The sequence below is a fragment of the Otolemur garnettii genome, unplaced genomic scaffold, assembly GCF_000181295.1.
Source record: "Otolemur garnettii isolate 467f Iridium unplaced genomic scaffold, OtoGar3 scaffold00100, whole genome shotgun sequence".
Taxonomy (NCBI): Eukaryota; Metazoa; Chordata; class Mammalia; order Primates; family Galagidae; genus Otolemur; species Otolemur garnettii.
Window position 1 is genome coordinate 3098080 of NW_003852495.1, and position 17423 is coordinate 3115502.

Sequence of the window (17423 nt, forward strand, 5' to 3'; positions counted from 1 at the left end):
CATTCTGCAGAAGGCCTTATGCTGAGCCCCCTCCTCACTAGGATTTTACCCACCAACTTTAGAAGAGCTTGATGTCATGTTTTATGATCACATCAACCTTGCTACTGGGAGTTCTGGCATTGTGTTAAAAGTCCTACTGGTGCTGTGATTTTTTAAAGTATACCTTTAGAACTCTATACTATACTTTTAGACTGGCCTGTACTCTAAGACATAAAAGACACCTAAAATTTAGTAAGCTGCCTGAGTCTGTCAACATTTCCTTCTAAAACACATTTAATTTTACCTATTACCTTCTACTCTAGAAATTCTGGAGGATGAAAAAATCTCTATATTTGCATACCATCTATTCTCCATCACGCAGACCTTGCTAGATCTGACGATATGTTCAGAATGGGCCGAAGGTATTTAAGTTAAAAATGAAGCCATGCTACACCTTTCTCTGTTCCAACGTATAGAGAATATCCCCGATCAGATTTCTAGTTCCCTCTTTGCTCTGGGTAAAAGGCCTCTCTCATAGGATAGATCATATATAATGGAAGTCTTATGAAGTTTCAAAATGTGCCACTGAAGAACAATTGCAATTATAAAATGTCTCTGGAGTATCTATAAACTTGATACCATTTTACTAAATAAATTATGTCACAGAGGTATTGTATAGGACTCAGAGAACCTTTTAAATTCCAATATCTTCATTTTGTCCAGTTTATACCAACCATACTATAACCTAAATCACTTTTTTTCTGATATAAAAAACATTTCAATAAGTTCACTTGAACTTGAATTCTTTCATTAACAAGTGAACTCACATGTAGAATTTTATGTTTTGTCACATATTTAAATATTTTCTTCTCTGCAGAGCTATCTCAGGATAGGAAATTAAACTAGCAACTAAGTAATTTGGCATTAAAACACTTTCCTAAATTTATCTATGCAAAAGTGCATTTACAATATAAACATGTCATATATGAAGCTACAAACCATAATCTCACACTGGAGTGGATATAAAATTTCAAATTCAGTCCAAATGAATCAAAGAAAGATGTGCTAACAGAGCAAATCTGAAACGAGTTCCTGGGGATTGGGCAAGGAGTCATCGAAGCGGCACCTTTTGGAAACCAAGCTGCCATCCTCTGGGATGTTCTCTTTGTCTTCTCGATCACTGCAGGTTCCATTACAAGAGGATTTGCAAGTTTTGTCTTCAGAGGCCCTGACTGTATGATCGTAAATCTGAGAGGAACTGGAGGTTTCTTCAGGGTGAAACAAGTTCCCAAAGTCCCACTGATGTAGCCAAGAATGAGAAAGGCAGATCTCTGCTGTTGGTCTTTTCCTTTGAGAGAAAGCATCAAGGGAAAATTGAGAACTAAGAATCAACTGGAAAATGTCTTCAGTTGGATAGACTACAGACCAATTTTTTAATTATTATGAAAATAACAGTTATAATTTATCATTCAAACAGAAGAGAATAATAATGATTATAGTAGCTAATATTTTAAAAAACTGAGTGCTTATTATATGCCAGGGACTCTTTTGTATGTTTCAAATATATTATCTAGTAAGTCACAAGAAACCTAGGAAATGGGTACTATTATTGTCCTCATTTAAAAGATACAAGAAAAGCTACTACTAAGAGGCATAGATTTTGCCCCAAATCTCCTAACTTGTAAATGTTACAGTCAAGTGGGGCCTTATGCTTTTAAACATTACACTGTTGTCTCCCATGAAGGTAAACAGTAAAATTATATTCACTATTTTCTCATTCCCTAGCCCACCTCCTGCCATTTTCCCTACATATTTGTGCACGCGCGCGCGCACACACACACACACACGGAGCTTCATATACTCCATATATTTCTGCAATTTGCTTTCTTCACCCACTCAACAATTCAAGTGTCTTTCTACATCTGTACAGAGTTAACATATTCATTAACAGCTGTACTATTTTGTACTCTTCCATATGTTTAGACCGTAATTTATTTAACCTGACCCCCATTTATGTTTCCAGCATTTTTTTTTTTTTTTGAGAGTTTCACTTTGTTAACCCTTGGTAGAGTGGCATGGCATCCTAGCTTACAGCAACCCCAAACTCTTGGGCTCAAGTGATTCTCTTGGGCTCAAGTGATTCTCTTGCCTCAACCTCTCGAGTAGCTGGGAGTACAGGCACCCACCACAGTGCCCGGCTATTTTTAGAGATGAGGTCTTGCTCTTGCTCAGGCTGGTCTCGAACTTGTAAGCTCAGGCAATCCATCTGCCTCCGCCTCTCAGAGTGCTACAATTATAGGCATAAGCCACTGCACCTGGCCTCAGCATTTTAGTATTATAAATAATGCAGAAATGAACACTGAAAAAACTTTTAGGGGGGCAGCCTCTCCTATTATTTCCATAGGGTAAATTACAGGTAATTTTACTGAGCATTTGTATTTTGAAAGATTGTGCTTAACTGCCAGACTAAATAACTTCTATTACTCAATCCTACTAATATCTTCCTCATGATTATGAACAAAATAACGTAAGTTTTCTTACGGCACTTTCATGGTTTTATTTTTTTAGCTTAAATCCTTATTCCATCATAAATTTATATTTGTATAAGAAGAGAGATAAAAATAGCTTTATTTTTTCCAACAAAACTTTTTTTGAAACATAATAGAAAGAATTTTTAGTACACATAACTCTAGTTTCTCTAGTTAGAAATTTTGATTCCAGTTTGCCATTCACTAGAAAACAATGGAAGTCACTTACTTTTGAGATTTCCTTCACTGCAGAAGAAAATATTTGCCTTACTTTCTAGGTAAATGACAGATTTGTTTATCTTAAGAAATAAAACCGATAGGCACACTTACAGCCATGACTCAAGCATAACTGAAACAATCTATGTAACAAAAACATTTGTAACCCCTTAATATTTTAAAATAAAAAAGGTTAAAAAGTGGGCAGCACCTGTGGCTCAAAGGAGTAGGGTGCCGGCCCCATATGCTAGAGGTGGCGGGTTCAAACCCAGCCCTGGGCAAAAACTGAAGGAAAAAAAAAAGTTAAAAAGAATAAATAAAACAACACTGTTCAGTTCAAGTGAAAAATATTCCATAAACACAGCTAGTAAGCAAATATGTTATAATATTGTTTGCTTGAACTATACCTGAAGACAGAATAAATGAAAGAAATCAAGGAAAAGGAAGCTTTTGCATTGCCTCGTTGTCTCCATGTCTGATGCCTGCTTACATGTGAATTCATTTCATATATAAGTGTCCCTTACTTGTGATTACTAAAAGATAAAAAAACAAAGTACCTAGAATTTAATTCTGACATGTGCTAAAAATGCAATTTATCATTGAGCTTATAGATGATAATCTAGTCAAAAAACTTGAGAACACATATTAGCCTAACAAATACAGATCAGTAAAATTATAAAATCTTCTAGATTTACTAGCCCTTGGGAGAAAAATATATCTGAGTAATTTATATTCTTTATCATTCTTTTGTATTCTTAACAATAACTGCTAAATCTTAAAAACAAAGACGAGTCATCAATGTTTACCCAACACTTTGAGTTTTTAAAATGTATTTTCTATAGTCAAATATCATAATTTGGCTGAGTATGGTGGCTCAGATCTATAATCCTAGGACTCTGGGAGGCTAAGGAGTTCCAAAGAGTTCAAGACCAGCCTGAACAGGAAAGTGAGACTCCCTTATCTCAACAAAAAATAGAAAAATTAGTTGGTCATGGTGGCAACATGCCTGTAGTCCCAGCTACTCAGGAGGCAGAGGCAGGAGGATTGCTTGAGGCCAGAAGTTAAGAGGTTTTAGTAAACTTTGATAATAAGCCACTGCCCTCCAGCCAGGGCACAGAGTAAGATTCTGTCTCAAAAGAAAACAAACAAACAACAAAAATAACAAATCATAATTTTTCAAAAGAAAGGGAAACACCTACACTCATAACTCAAACACCTACACTCATAACTCAAACACCTACACTCATAACTCCAAATTTAACCAACCACCATTATCACTTGGATATGTTTCCTTGGTATTATATGTTCAGTTTTTTCTGATTAAAAAATTAATATGCTTATAAATATTTTAGAATCTCAGTAAAAAAAAATTTAAGAATATAAAAATTGCTTATAAATGGAAACTACAGAATTATTACTATTTCTATTAAATAACTATTTATGTCTAAAATACTACCAGTGAGAATTTGTTTGGACTTGCAAGAAGCCAATAAAATAGTTAAGAAACCTATAAATTTATTTTATTTTTTAATTTCAGATTAATCTGAGGGTACAAATGATTAGGTTGCATTATTTGTGTTTTCTTAGGTAAAGTTCAAATTGCAGTTGAGTTCTTCACCTGGGGGGGCGCGTGTGCTGTATACCCTTACCTTGTACACCTTAGGTGAGAGCTTACCAATCACCTTCCTTCCTTCTTTTTAAACTGATAAGGAAACTGAGTCCTCTAGGAGATAAAGTAATTGTCAGATATTAAAGACAGAAAAAGTAAGATAATCAGGATTGTAGCAGAAGGTGCTGCATTACAGCTAGCTTCTATATTATGGGTAGCCAGGCCATTTTAAAGTAAACAGGCCAGGTGGCTCATGCCAGTAATCCTAGCACTCTGGAGGCAGATCAGGTGGGTTGCCTGAGTTCACAGGTTCGAGATCCTGACTCTAAAAATAGCAGGTGTTGCGGTGGGCGCCTGTGGTCCCAGCTACTTGGGAGGCTGAAACAAGAGATTCGCTTGATTCTCCAAGAGTCTGAGGTTGCTGTGAGCTATGACACCACAGGACTCTACAGGGGAAATAAAGTGAGACTTTGTTTCAAAAAAAAAGAGTTGATATTTAGGGAAAAAAGGGTCAGCTTTGCCTTATCTTGTCTTGAGGCTGACAATGAATAGGCAGAGTCCTGAACCAGGGTTTAAACTCCGCTCTTAACAGACTGTCAAAGGACATCTAGCCCCTCAAGATTGTCCAATCAGTAGTTTGTACATACAACTACAAATCACTCATACTGAAATTTTTATCATAATAAACCATCTGTACTGTGACCTTTCTATTTCTAATTATTTTAGAGAATTTCAGGAATGAAAGAGAAATAACCCAACTCTTTCATTTACTCCAAAATCTCCTGCTTTATTTTATATTTGAAGTTATTTATTTGTTAATGATCCTTCATACCATCTCTTTCCCCATTTTACCTGAAACGAGCATCCTTCTAATAATTTAATACTATATTAGAATACATCTTTCTTAACAGACAAATATTAATTAGTTTATAATAGTACTTAAACAAACTAAGGCTATAACTTACTCTGGATTTTTTACTAAAAGGCTCTGGATAAAATCTGTGGCCAGCTGTGAAACTGATGCAAAAGTTTCTTCTGAATAATCTACATTAACTTGAGAAATATTGAGGTATGTTTCTTGATTATCTTCTCCCACAAATGGTGATGTATGAGTTAACAACATATATGCTATTATACCAATATTCCTGAAAAAGATAGAGGAAAGAGGGAACTTAAAATGTATGTTAATTTTAAGACATTTATATAAAGGATAAAGGAGTGACTCTACATATTCCTGTCCTCAAAACTACAAACTACAGATTTAAACTGCTTTTCAAAGTTCCTATAATGTTACTAAAACTAATTGTGTTACCTTAATTGTGTACTATATAGCATTAATATAATACAATACAACACATTAAATATTTATCATTATACCTAAAGTCTCCCCTTCACACAGACACCTTCTGTCAAGCACACGAAGCTGCCACAGTGTTCCCTAACTGGTGTTCAAGGACACAGGAATGATCTATAAGGGGCTCTATGTCAATAGAAGGTGCAATTTTGGCAAAGCACAAAGTTGGGCAAGCAAATTTTTTCACCACAAAATTTTTCACATTTTTAAGTATGTTAATGAAAAGTTTGGCACCTCAAAGCCAGAAAAAACCAACACGGTACATGTTTTGCAAACTTAGTTGGCCAGAGATCTTTTTTTCTGGGCAAACCCATAAATACTTCCATGGAACACAGAGACGACCTATTCCATTCAGCCCATCAGTCAGACCCCTCTGTGGTCCCAACCAAAGCTCCAGTATCAGTTCTGGTTCTGCTCTCCATCATATTCTGTCTGTGCTAGCCATAAAAGATAGTTCCCTAGAGATGTAATCTCATAAAACTCAACTCTCAAGTGGACCTGACCTCATTTTTTTGCTTAGTAGATACCTTCTTCTAGTTTTTCCACACCTACATCAGATGTCTCTCATTGTGAGCTAGAACCTAGCAGTGCCATGTCTGTTGCTTTTTCCATGCCTATTAAGCAGTTCAGAATACCTTTATTACAGAATATGTAGCAGTCTACTGCAATTAGTTTGTTCTCTTACTCAACTGAGTTTTCATCGCAGAAAGGGATTTTTCTACTTATTTTTGTACCTTTGACAAAACCTAATTCTTACTTAAAAAGAATGGACAAGTATTTTCCTGGAGCATAATAATGATACTCAAAATCTTTAGAATAAAGATTATCTATACCTGGAATCAAAACCCCCAGCATATATATTTCCCAACTTTCAATAAAGACATTTGGGTCATGAACAAAATCTTACCACATATCTGCTGCCGTAGTAATGGGATCATAGTTCAGGATTTCTGGAGCTGAATGAGAAAATAAAATTCAAATTCGATACTTACAAATTTCCAAACATGAAATTAATTTATATTAAATTACAACTGAATTTAATTTTGGAAAGCCTAATGATATAAGATCAACAGAAATTGAGCATACTATTAATTATCTTGTAGTTAGATGCTGAAACAGCTCGAACATTGACCAAATTATATTATCAGATGGTTCAAAAGCACTAATAATATTCTTGAACTGGTAGCTATATTAAAAAAACCCAACTCATTAAGATTAATTCCAAATAAGACTTTAATGAAGAAGTAAAATGTCAGAAGCTAGAATCTTTTTAAAATTTTAGTTTAAATTATTTTATTGAGAATTAATTTGTATTACTTTATTAGACTGATTTAAAATTTTCTTTAGGGTCAACAGGATCATGTACACCTGCAATGACATTATGAACAAATCATGATTCTTGAAAATGCTAGATTTTTAAGTAAGTTAAATATTCCTCTGAAACTATTAAAAACCTCATTTCCTAAGCAACTAATCTTCTACTATCTCTTCCTTTGCCAAAAAAGTACAAAATAATTCTCTATACTTCTAAACATTACCATATATTTCAAATTAATAAAGGCCAAACTAGGATTTATGATTGAAAAATAACTTTCTTATTTTACAATATGGCTTCATAATTTCTCTATAGGAAAACTGTTTCTTGGTTGGGTGCAGTGGCTCACACCTGTATCCTAGCATTCTGGGATGCTGAAGTGGGCAGATTGCCTGAGATCACAGGTTTAAGACCAGCCTGAGCCAGAGCAAGACTTCATCTCTTCAAAAAAAAAAAAAAAAAAAATAGCTGGGCATTGTGGCCAGCGCCTGTAGTCCCAGCTACTTGGGAGGCTGAGGCAAGAGAATTGCTTGAGCCCAAGAGTTTGAGGTTGCTGTGAGCCATGACGCCATGGCACTCTATCAGGGGTGACAAAGTAAGACTCTTGTCTCAAAATTAAAAAAAAGAAAGAAAGAAAAGAAAAACTGTTTCTTAAAGCCTAACATCTTTGTTAAATAAAGCCTTTGAGTCATATATATCGTCAGCTTCCATTTAACCACCTACAACCTTTCACACACTTCTTTGAGCTACATTATCAACAACTACATTTATTCTAGGCTACAACAGCCTCTGTTAGTACTTTGAGTTACTAATTGACTTTGTCTTTTCTCTACTGGGAATGAGAGCTGCCTTGCTGAGTGGCACCTGTACTGTTTAACTGCATTTTTCAATGCCCTCACGGGGATATCAATATAAGCAACTACAAAAACTATAAAAAGAATATTACTATACAATATATATACATTAAAATACTTTAAATTTATATGCTGCTTTGCACAGCTTATAACCTTTCAATGCATGATCTGATTTACTGACTTTGTACAATATGCCTAGAATCATAGGTTGTTTCTGGCACCCTTCTTCAAAACCCTTCCTTCACAACCCTGTGCAAAACCTCATACTAATATTTTAAGCAGTAGCAAGAAACAAAAATGAGTTATCCTGCTAAAAATCCCTGTAAAACTGAAGATACTGTATCATAAACAGCTACAGAGTTGGGACCAGAGAGAAACAGAAATTAGATCTACTCAATAAATACTGTTACATTCACTACAGCTCATTTAAATGTGTCATAACCAAGTTTCAATGCATTAAAATACTCACAGTAACTTAATCCTGGAATTACATGCTCTAAAATACATATTTTTATAGAGGTATCCTTTACTTAATAAACTTCAAAACGGTATGAAAAATACAAGGAAATTCTTACCTAAGTATTCTGGTGTTCCCATGATTTCCCGAAGTTCACATGCATTCCCTATTTTTCGAGACATTCCAAAATCTACAATTTTTACGTCTCCAAGAGGATATATGCTGCTCAATAATATATTCTGTGGCTAAAGAAAGCACAACAAGAAAGTGATAAGTAATACACAATAAAAGAACACCAGTCTCGGAATGCAGGAAAATTCCATGGAATTTATTGCATACTTTTCATTTCATTGAGTCATTCATCAAACATTTACTGATTCACTACTTGTGAGGAGCTATCACTCAGTGATGCATACGGTCAAAAATACACTTAAAAAGGAGTCTAGGTTTGGAAGAAAAGTCAGTCAGACAGATAGATAGATTGATTATGAGATACAGACAATCCAGAAGCAAAGATAAGACTAAGATAAGACTGCCCGTAAGAAATTCAGAAGGCTTTTTTTAGCACAGACGATGCTTTAGCTGAGTCTAAAAGGATGACAGAGAGTATGCTGGTTAGAAAGGTACTCTGAGAAACAGAACAGAGGAAGGCATGAAGGAATGAACATGCATAGAATTCCAGAAACACAAAATGGTACAGTACGGTGTGATGGTTCTGGGTATGACTGTTCCCAGGTTTTATCTTAGACAATAAGATGCATGGTATATCTCATCCACTGTCTCCTAGAACTGTGTGACTATGCTATACTATTGCAGGCCTAAAGCCTGATACAAGGTTCTGCTGCCTATACACCTTCCCAGTGTGCTGCTCCCAATGTCTGTGCAAAGGATTATAATTGTCTCTCTTTTTATTTTTTTTAAACAGTCTTACTCTGTCACTCTAGCTATGGTACAGTTGCATCATAGCTCACTACAACCTCGAAAGCCTGGCAAACAATCCTCTTGCCTCAACCTTTCGAGTAGCTGGGATGTATGTATAGACATGTGCCACCATGTCCAGCTAATTTCTCTATTTTCTGTAGTGATGGGGGTCTTTCTTCCCTGCTCAGGTTGGTCTTGAACTCCTGAGTTCAAGAGATCCTTCACCTCAACCTCCCATAGTGCTAGGATTACAGGCATGAGCCACTGCATCTACCTCAAAATAACACATAGTCCTTTTACTTTGGGAAAATCTTATGCTTCTTTACTATTAAAGCACAGATATCATTACAGAAGAAAAGATAAGAGTTAAAAAGCCAGATTTACATACTAGCCTGACTTCAATAGCTGCATGATGCTACATAATGCCTTTGGATTGTCTTTAGCAGGAGAAAGATCCAAGAGGAAGCTAATGGGAGCATGAGTCTCTTGGTGTTTACTATGTTGCTTATTTTCCCATACCTTGTCAATAAGGGAAACTGCAGAAATGTTACATGGTAAATATTGCTCCCCCACAGGAGGCCCCAATATAAAAGTACAGATTTTTTTTTTCTTTTATAAAAGCAATCAGAGGAGTTAGAAATTAGGAAAGAGGTCCAGGCTATGGATGGAGATTTTGGAATTATTATTATGAAAGTGGTAGTGGAAGCCAAAGGATCATGCAGGGAAACTACATAGGAAGAGTAGACTCCAGCATTTAAAAACCAAGAGACAGACTGATTTAGACTTTAAGGTCCTTTGGATGGCTGGAAAGGAAGAAAAAGGAAAAAGGATAAGAGAGGCTGGGGTTTTAGAAATTGGGTAGGGAGCCTGAATGATCTGGAAGAAGCCAAAAGACTAAAAGTTTCAAGACAAAAATGAACGAGAATAATGGGAGCAAAGGAATGAGGATTACAGGGAGCTTATCTTCAGTGATGGGGACTGTAACTGAGTGTTTCAAGGATAGACAGCTTTATAGGTAAAAAGGTCCAGAATGTGACTCTAAGGGTGGGAGGAGTGGAATGATTGCAGGATTAAAACATATGGAATGATGCATTTTAAGAACCCAGCAATTAATTTGAGCTGTTTACATATGGTAGTTCTCTCCTATCTGCCAATAGAAAATTAAGGTCACGTAGCATGTGGGTAAGCAAAGAGCACACCCAGTGCAGTCTAGATGACCATGATTTGTTGTTTCTTGTCAATACCAGTTACAGCTGCACATACTAAGAGTACAGAAAGGACACAGATATTGTGTTAATTTAAATCACATGGTACATTACCTTTAAATCAAGGTGGACGATGTTATTCTGATGTAGATAATAAACTCCTTCAAGTATCTGTTTAATAAGTCTGATAACATCATTTTCAGAAACCATTTCAGCCAACTCAGGTAAACACAGGTTGAAAATTTCTCCACCTGCAGCACTTAAAGAAAATTCAAAGAAGAAAAACTTGAAATATCATTCACCTAAAAATGAAAACTTTTTAATACTGTATATCTGTTAAGTAAAAGACACATAGCATCTACGCATACATATAGTATGTCCTTAGGGCAGGGGAGAGATGGGTTTTTAAAGAAGAAAATAAATGATTAGACTATTTTAAATTCTGGGTACTAATACTTACATATTTAATAAATAAAATTGAATTGCATTATAATCCAATGTTGTTGTAGTCTGCTGTAATGCTGCAATAAAAATAATAAAAATAGCAGCTACCACTTGGTGCTCTGCTCTGTTCCATACCTATATATATGTGCATATATGTGTATGAATATCATCTATTTTGAACCTGACAAACAAGTGAGGTAGGTGGTTATTACTTTGATTTTACAGATGAAGAAACAAGTACAATTAGGTTAAACAATTTGTAAAAGGTCATATTGTAAATAATCATAAAGCATTCCAAAATGAAGGCCAGGTACTATGGTCACACCTGTTAATCCTAGTACTCTGGGAGGCTGAGATGGGAGGATTCCTTGAACTCAGGAATTTGAGACCAGCCTGAGCAACAGGGAGACCCCATCTCTTCTAAAAATAGAAAAATCAGCTGGGCATTGTGGTGGGAGCCTGTACTTCCAGCTACTCAAGAGACCAAAGCAGGAGGATTGTTTGATCTCAGGAGTTTGAAGTTGCTGTGAGGTAGGCTGACACCATGGCATTCTATCCTTGGTAGAAATGGAAATTGAGTGAAAATTCAACAATGAATTGTTTTGTTTCGTTTTTGTTTTGTTTTTTAGAGACAGAGTTTTGCTCTGTTGTCCTAGGTAGACTGCAATGGCATCATCATAGCGCACTGCAACTTCAGGCTCCTGGGCTCAGGCGATTCTCCTGCCTCAGCCTTAGAGTAGCTGGGACAACAGGTATATGCCATGATGCCCAGTTAATTGGATTTTTTTGTTCATGCTGATCTTGAACTCATGAGCTCAAGCAATCCTCATGCTTCAGCCTCCGGAGAGTGCTGGGATTACAGGCATGAACCACTGTACCCGTCCTAAGGATGAGTTTCTTACCTAAACACTTTATGTTGCTGTACACAGGAAGAATTCAGATCTATTTTAGATTTAAAAAAAGGCTAATCTCTAAAATTTTCTTCCTATACTTGAGTTTGGAGTTCACTACTATAAACATAGTAGCAAACTAAATTTTTCGATACTCAAATTGTCTTTACCATGCTTCCCTGAAGAAGATATTACAGTTAATTTCTCATGACTTTATAGGGCGTTTTGGTGGGCAGGGTAGGACTGAAGCAACATTGGAGCTTATACGTGTATTCCTTCTCAGTGGTCCTTGGAGCTTTTGCTGCAGTGTCATAAACAAAGTGGAAAATAGCAACTCCCTGTGACTTCGGTCTGGCCCGCTGTGCACAGTGCCTTGATTGCAAGTTAACAGTGTTTGCATTCATTTGTTGATGTGTTTGTATGTGTGTTATGTGGGAATGTATGTGACAACAGTACTTTAGTGTGGGTTACACTGTCATGTAAACATACGTGCCATCCACTGGCTACATCTACATCAGCCTTTTATAGCTTTCTGAAGCAGTTTAAAAATTAGTAGGTAATAGGGAAGCTGAGACTATCTTTTAGAAAGACTCTTACAACATAACAAAAATAAAGTTAACATAAAAGATTAAAATCAGAATATTTTCCTGTCCAAAATGATGAATTTCTGTGGGTACCAGACTCAAGATTTTCAGTAAAACAAAGTAATATCTCAATTACCCCCAAATTATAAATTTAGTCATACAGCTTTGGAAAGCCATGGCAAAGATTTTTAAAATGAGCATGTATTTCTAGTGGCTCAAATGAAATAGTTTGTAATTTTTATATTGAGTCTCTTTTAAAATTATATTCCTATGCAAATAAGGAAAACAGAGCCCAGGGAATTTTATTCTGGAAAGAAACTACACAGAGTATTAACTAGCACATGTGACACGAATACCAACCTCTCCTTTTGGAAATTTGTTTTAAAAATTACATGAGAATACAGATAATGCACTCATCACAGTGCCTGCCACACAGCAAATGCTCAACATACATTACTGCTGAAATTGCTAAGATGATATAAAATGTTTTGCTCTGGTGATTAAGTGAGATCATTCCAGAAAATAAGTCTTTCTATTTTGCATGTTTTTGTTATGGACTCCATCATTTTCTGTTGGATTTATAATCGGTATTTATAAATACCGATTTATAAAAGGTATTAAGTAAAATACCTTTACTTAAAGGTATTTAATAAACACAATTTATAATTTCTTGACAATGGAAAAGCATTATTTCTTTTTCTCTTCTAAATAATTGCAGACTGTGGCTAGTGAATATTAGCCAGTTCCCCTTCTGATCGTCACTATTTCCAGAACAAAGATTTTGTGCTATGTTCTCAAAACAATAATAAGTGTTCTTTATAATCAATTTTAGTTGGCTCAAAATTCATCACTAAAAACTTAATATGTCCAATTAGATAACACCTTCCTTATAGAAGCTTAAAAAAATCTTTGTATATAATTTATTTAAATACACTTTTAAAACAGCCTCATAGAGAGTCAGGATGGGATGACTCAAGTATGTCAAATTTCTCCTCCAATTTAGAAACATACCTAATATTACCTTCCAGAAAAATAGCATGTATATTACTTTTCAAAGAAATAATCAAAGAAAGAACTAAAAAAAATTTAGAGTTTCTACTCAGCAGCAAAATACTTTCCTGTGAACTAAATATTAAGATAAAAAGAGAGATTTAATAATTGTTTAAAATTGACAAGCCGAGGGCAAGAAATTACAATTAATTCACAAAAGTAAACAACATAATTTGGTTCAAAAAATAGGTTTACATTAAGTGAAGGCAAAACAAAACACAAAAGCAAAAAGAAAGCAGATCTCTCAGATCTGTCGTAGATCCAAAAGTAGCTGCAGTAGTCCCAAAAGAAAGGTGTAAATAGATTTGTATAATTAGCAATGTAATAATTTCAAGAAAGTGCCTTTTTTAAAGTGACTGTGTCATTCATATGGAAGGAAATTTGACATCTAATTCAATTGCATATGCGTTTACTCTTTGACTCAGCAATCATATCTCTAGGAATTTACCCTAGAGCTAACCTCCACACATAAGGCTTCTCCATGCAAGCCTGACTGAATAAAGCACAGTCCAACCACACAATGAAGTACTATGCAGACATTTTTTTAAAAAGCCATGATGATAATTGCAAGAAAGATGCCTATGAACTAATATAGAATTATTTCTGCAATATAATGATAAGTAAACGAAAAGGCAAGGGAAAAAGGAATACATATAATAGGCTACTTTAAGCAAGAAAGGGAAATATATACAAATTTGCTTATATTTGCAAAAAGAAACACATAAACCATGAACCAGAAATGAATAAACATGGTTACCTATAAATGTTTGTGGGGAAAGAGTAGAGAGAATAGGAATGGGAGCAAGATTTTGCAGTATAATGTATGTATCTTTATATATCTTTGAGTTTTGAATCATGCAATCCTTTTTTTTTACCATTTCAAAATAATAAATGAAAAAGGATTTAAAAAATCAAATCCTAACACTGAATATAAACAGAAACAAATGCATATATTAATATATAATTCTGAACAAATACCCTTAATAAACTTGAACTGGAGAGATAAAAGTAAATGGATTTGTTACCACTGTTCTTAGAAAAGGCCCAGAAATAATAGTATTCCATTAAAAATGGGCATGTTCAACACTTGTATCTTGATTTCTAAATCCCACTCCCCGCTTCTTAAGAGATGGCTAATTGCAGGTCTGGGCTGGGAAGAAACAAGATGAACAAGATGAATCTTGGTGTGCATAAAGCAAGGATGCTCTCAAATACTGAAGACATCATATCAAAAGGACACAGGAAATAGCTTGAACTGATCAACTTAGGACCATTTGATCACGAAAAAAATAGTGGCAGAAACATTATAACCCACTAATTAAAACACAATAGATTATTTTAAATTAATGTCATTTGTTACTTTAATTAACAAAATCATGAATAGTGACAGGGACAAAAGCCCTTCTTTATAGAAGAATCTGGTTTAATAAATTTAGAAGGAAAAACAGAAATCACCATTTTCTGATATCCATTATAACAACTAATTCAAACAAGTATATCAATGGTTACTGAAATCACTGACTGAAACGTAAAATATTCACATAGATTAATAATCACTACACAGATTATTTATGAATTACAAAGGAAAAATATTCCTTTACAATAGAGAAGCTGGCAAACTAGACCTTAACCATGGTCAAATTTAACAAAACCAATGATGAAACAACCTGATGTCACTGCTACCTGATGTGACTTGATAAACAAACATCATTACCTGTACTGTCCTCTCACCCAAAAGTGTTTAACTTAAATCTAATCATTCAGAAACAATCAGATAAATCCAAAATGTAGGATATTCCATGTGACAAGAAATTTGTCACATTGAAACATTTTTTTTTGCTGTTTTTGGCCGGGGCTGGGTTTGAACCCACCACGTCTGGCATATGGGGCCGGTGCCCTACTCCTTGAGCCACAGGCACCTCCCAAAATCATTTTTGATTATACAGAATAATGATCTTATCCTATGGAATAAATATTTCAGCATGGAAAGGAGAAATATCATAATACTTATAACTTTCCAATGCTTCAGCAAATGTGCCAAAAGGTTAACAACTGGTGAACCAAAGTGAAGAGTACAAGGCTGTTAATTGTACTATTTTTTTTCAACCTTTCTGTGGACTTGAAATTTTATAAAATAAAAAAAAGGAGAGAAGAAAAAATGAGTATGGATGGTTTGAGGAAGGAATCAAACTGTTAACAGTTATTAAAGATCCCACTATTTTCACCATCCAAAAATTATGCCACCTTAAAAACAAGTAAACCTGTCTGACCAAACTTCTTCCCTCAGCTGAGACTACAGAATGTGACAATGCCATCCCCAAACTGGTGTAGACACAGTAATTAAGCAATAAATTAATAGGTCTTAGCTGCTCTGGTAAGAAATTAATATATTAATCTACACAAACATGTGATGGATGCTTGCTACATTTCGGCCAGAGGTACAGAGATCAGTAACAGTTCTGCCAGTACACTGGGTAAGGTACCTGATCAACTTTTCAGAGTAGGAACAAGGTCCATCCATAAAATGTTTCAAAACTATCTGATGTATTTTGTTCTGCTGTTTAGATATCGCCTAAAAAGATATTATGAAAGTAGTCAAAGTTCTTATGTATATTCACCCTCTAAACCTAGTATTCCATTACTGTTTTTGAAAAATGTTAGCTACTTGCACACACTTCAAACACGCAAATGTCACACCAATAACTTTTTAAAAGTCAGCAGAAGAATCTCTGACAAAATTAATCACAAATGTATGAACAATGAAATCAGACTGGTAGCATCCTGGCCTTTTCTGAAATTCTAACTTATTTTGAAGTTTCTATATAATAAAACAGCCCTTATTATGGTGTTATCTTGGTGTTCTGAGATATATTTTAACACTATACATTTTTAAATGAACTACCTATCAGTTTAATGTTTTGTAACATCAGCATTTTCATCTACAAGTTGATTCCGGGCAATTTCTCCTGCCACAAAACATTGATTTTTTTTTAATAAATATAACTGAATACTAATATAAGGCTAATACATGTAGACTTTTAAATTCAAAGAGACAATGAAGTAGGTTAGCTACTAAAAAGAATTACCATAGTTATCAATACATTTTTTACCAAAATAAATACTTACCTCTTTACTATACTATAAAGTAGGCTTATTTAAAACTATCAGGACCTAAAACATATTAAACATAAATTCACTTGATCTCTTCCAATTGTTGAAGATGTTCAGACACACATTTTAGATACTTGTAATAACGTGCGAGGTGATCATGCAACTGAGGTGCTATTTAAGAGTCACATGTCAATATACCGGTTAACAAACCAGTTACCTTAACTATCTCTATCCCCACTACCTGGTGAATTGTAGAATATATGGGTATTTTCAGTTTTTCACTGACGTGTGACAAGCGATATGTTCTATTTCTTATGTTATAATTCCTAACATACTGTTTTGCACATCACACATACTAAAATGTGTTTATTTAATAATGCACTAGGTATACCTTTATGCAGTTTACTTTTACATTCTCCTTGGATTATTTCCTTAGAGGTAGTTTTCACATAGATGGACAAAACATAAATGAGATGACTTCTAGTTGCCCATCAGATTGTTCTCTAGAAAAACTCAATTAGCCATTTAAAAAAAATAAAAGCATATTCATTTCACCACATTCCCCAAACACTGTGCTGTCATTTGCTTATTTTATGCTATTAATTGGTTCTTGTCTATGTGAGGATGTACATTTAGCCTTGCGAAAATATTTCAATAAAACTATTATCCCTCTAATATTTTATCAATAGGAATCTTCAAAAGTTCTTGTCATACTTTTATCATTCTCACTCTTGACCTTTCAAGTGACCTTATCATACCAATTAAAATAGGTACCATAAATTTACTTAAACTTACTTAAGTGTATACTTACTATTCCAATATCAAAATGATTTCACTTGCATTTTCATAGACCTCATGAAGATCAATAACTCGGGGACAAGACTTGGCCAATTCAAGCACAGCAAT

The 17423-nt window shown here is 34.7% G+C and overlaps 1 protein-coding gene across 1 annotated transcript in view; it reads right to left on the bottom strand.

The window, feature by feature from the left end:
• Nucleotides 1-741: 741 nt before the first annotated feature.
• STK17B (serine/threonine kinase 17b) overlaps nt 742-17423 on the bottom strand; it is a 31184-nt gene continuing 14502 nt past the window's right edge. The window contains exons 3-8 of the mRNA XM_023516888.1: nt 17329-17423; nt 10553-10697; nt 8431-8557; nt 6594-6642; nt 5298-5477; nt 742-1327 (exon numbers count right to left, since the gene is read on the bottom strand). Coding sequence (XP_023372656.1) covers nt 1045-1327; nt 5298-5477; nt 6594-6642; nt 8431-8557; nt 10553-10697; nt 17329-17423 — 879 coding nt within the window. The 3' untranslated portion in view covers nt 742-1044. The remainder of the gene's footprint in view (nt 1328-5297; nt 5478-6593; nt 6643-8430; nt 8558-10552; nt 10698-17328) is intronic.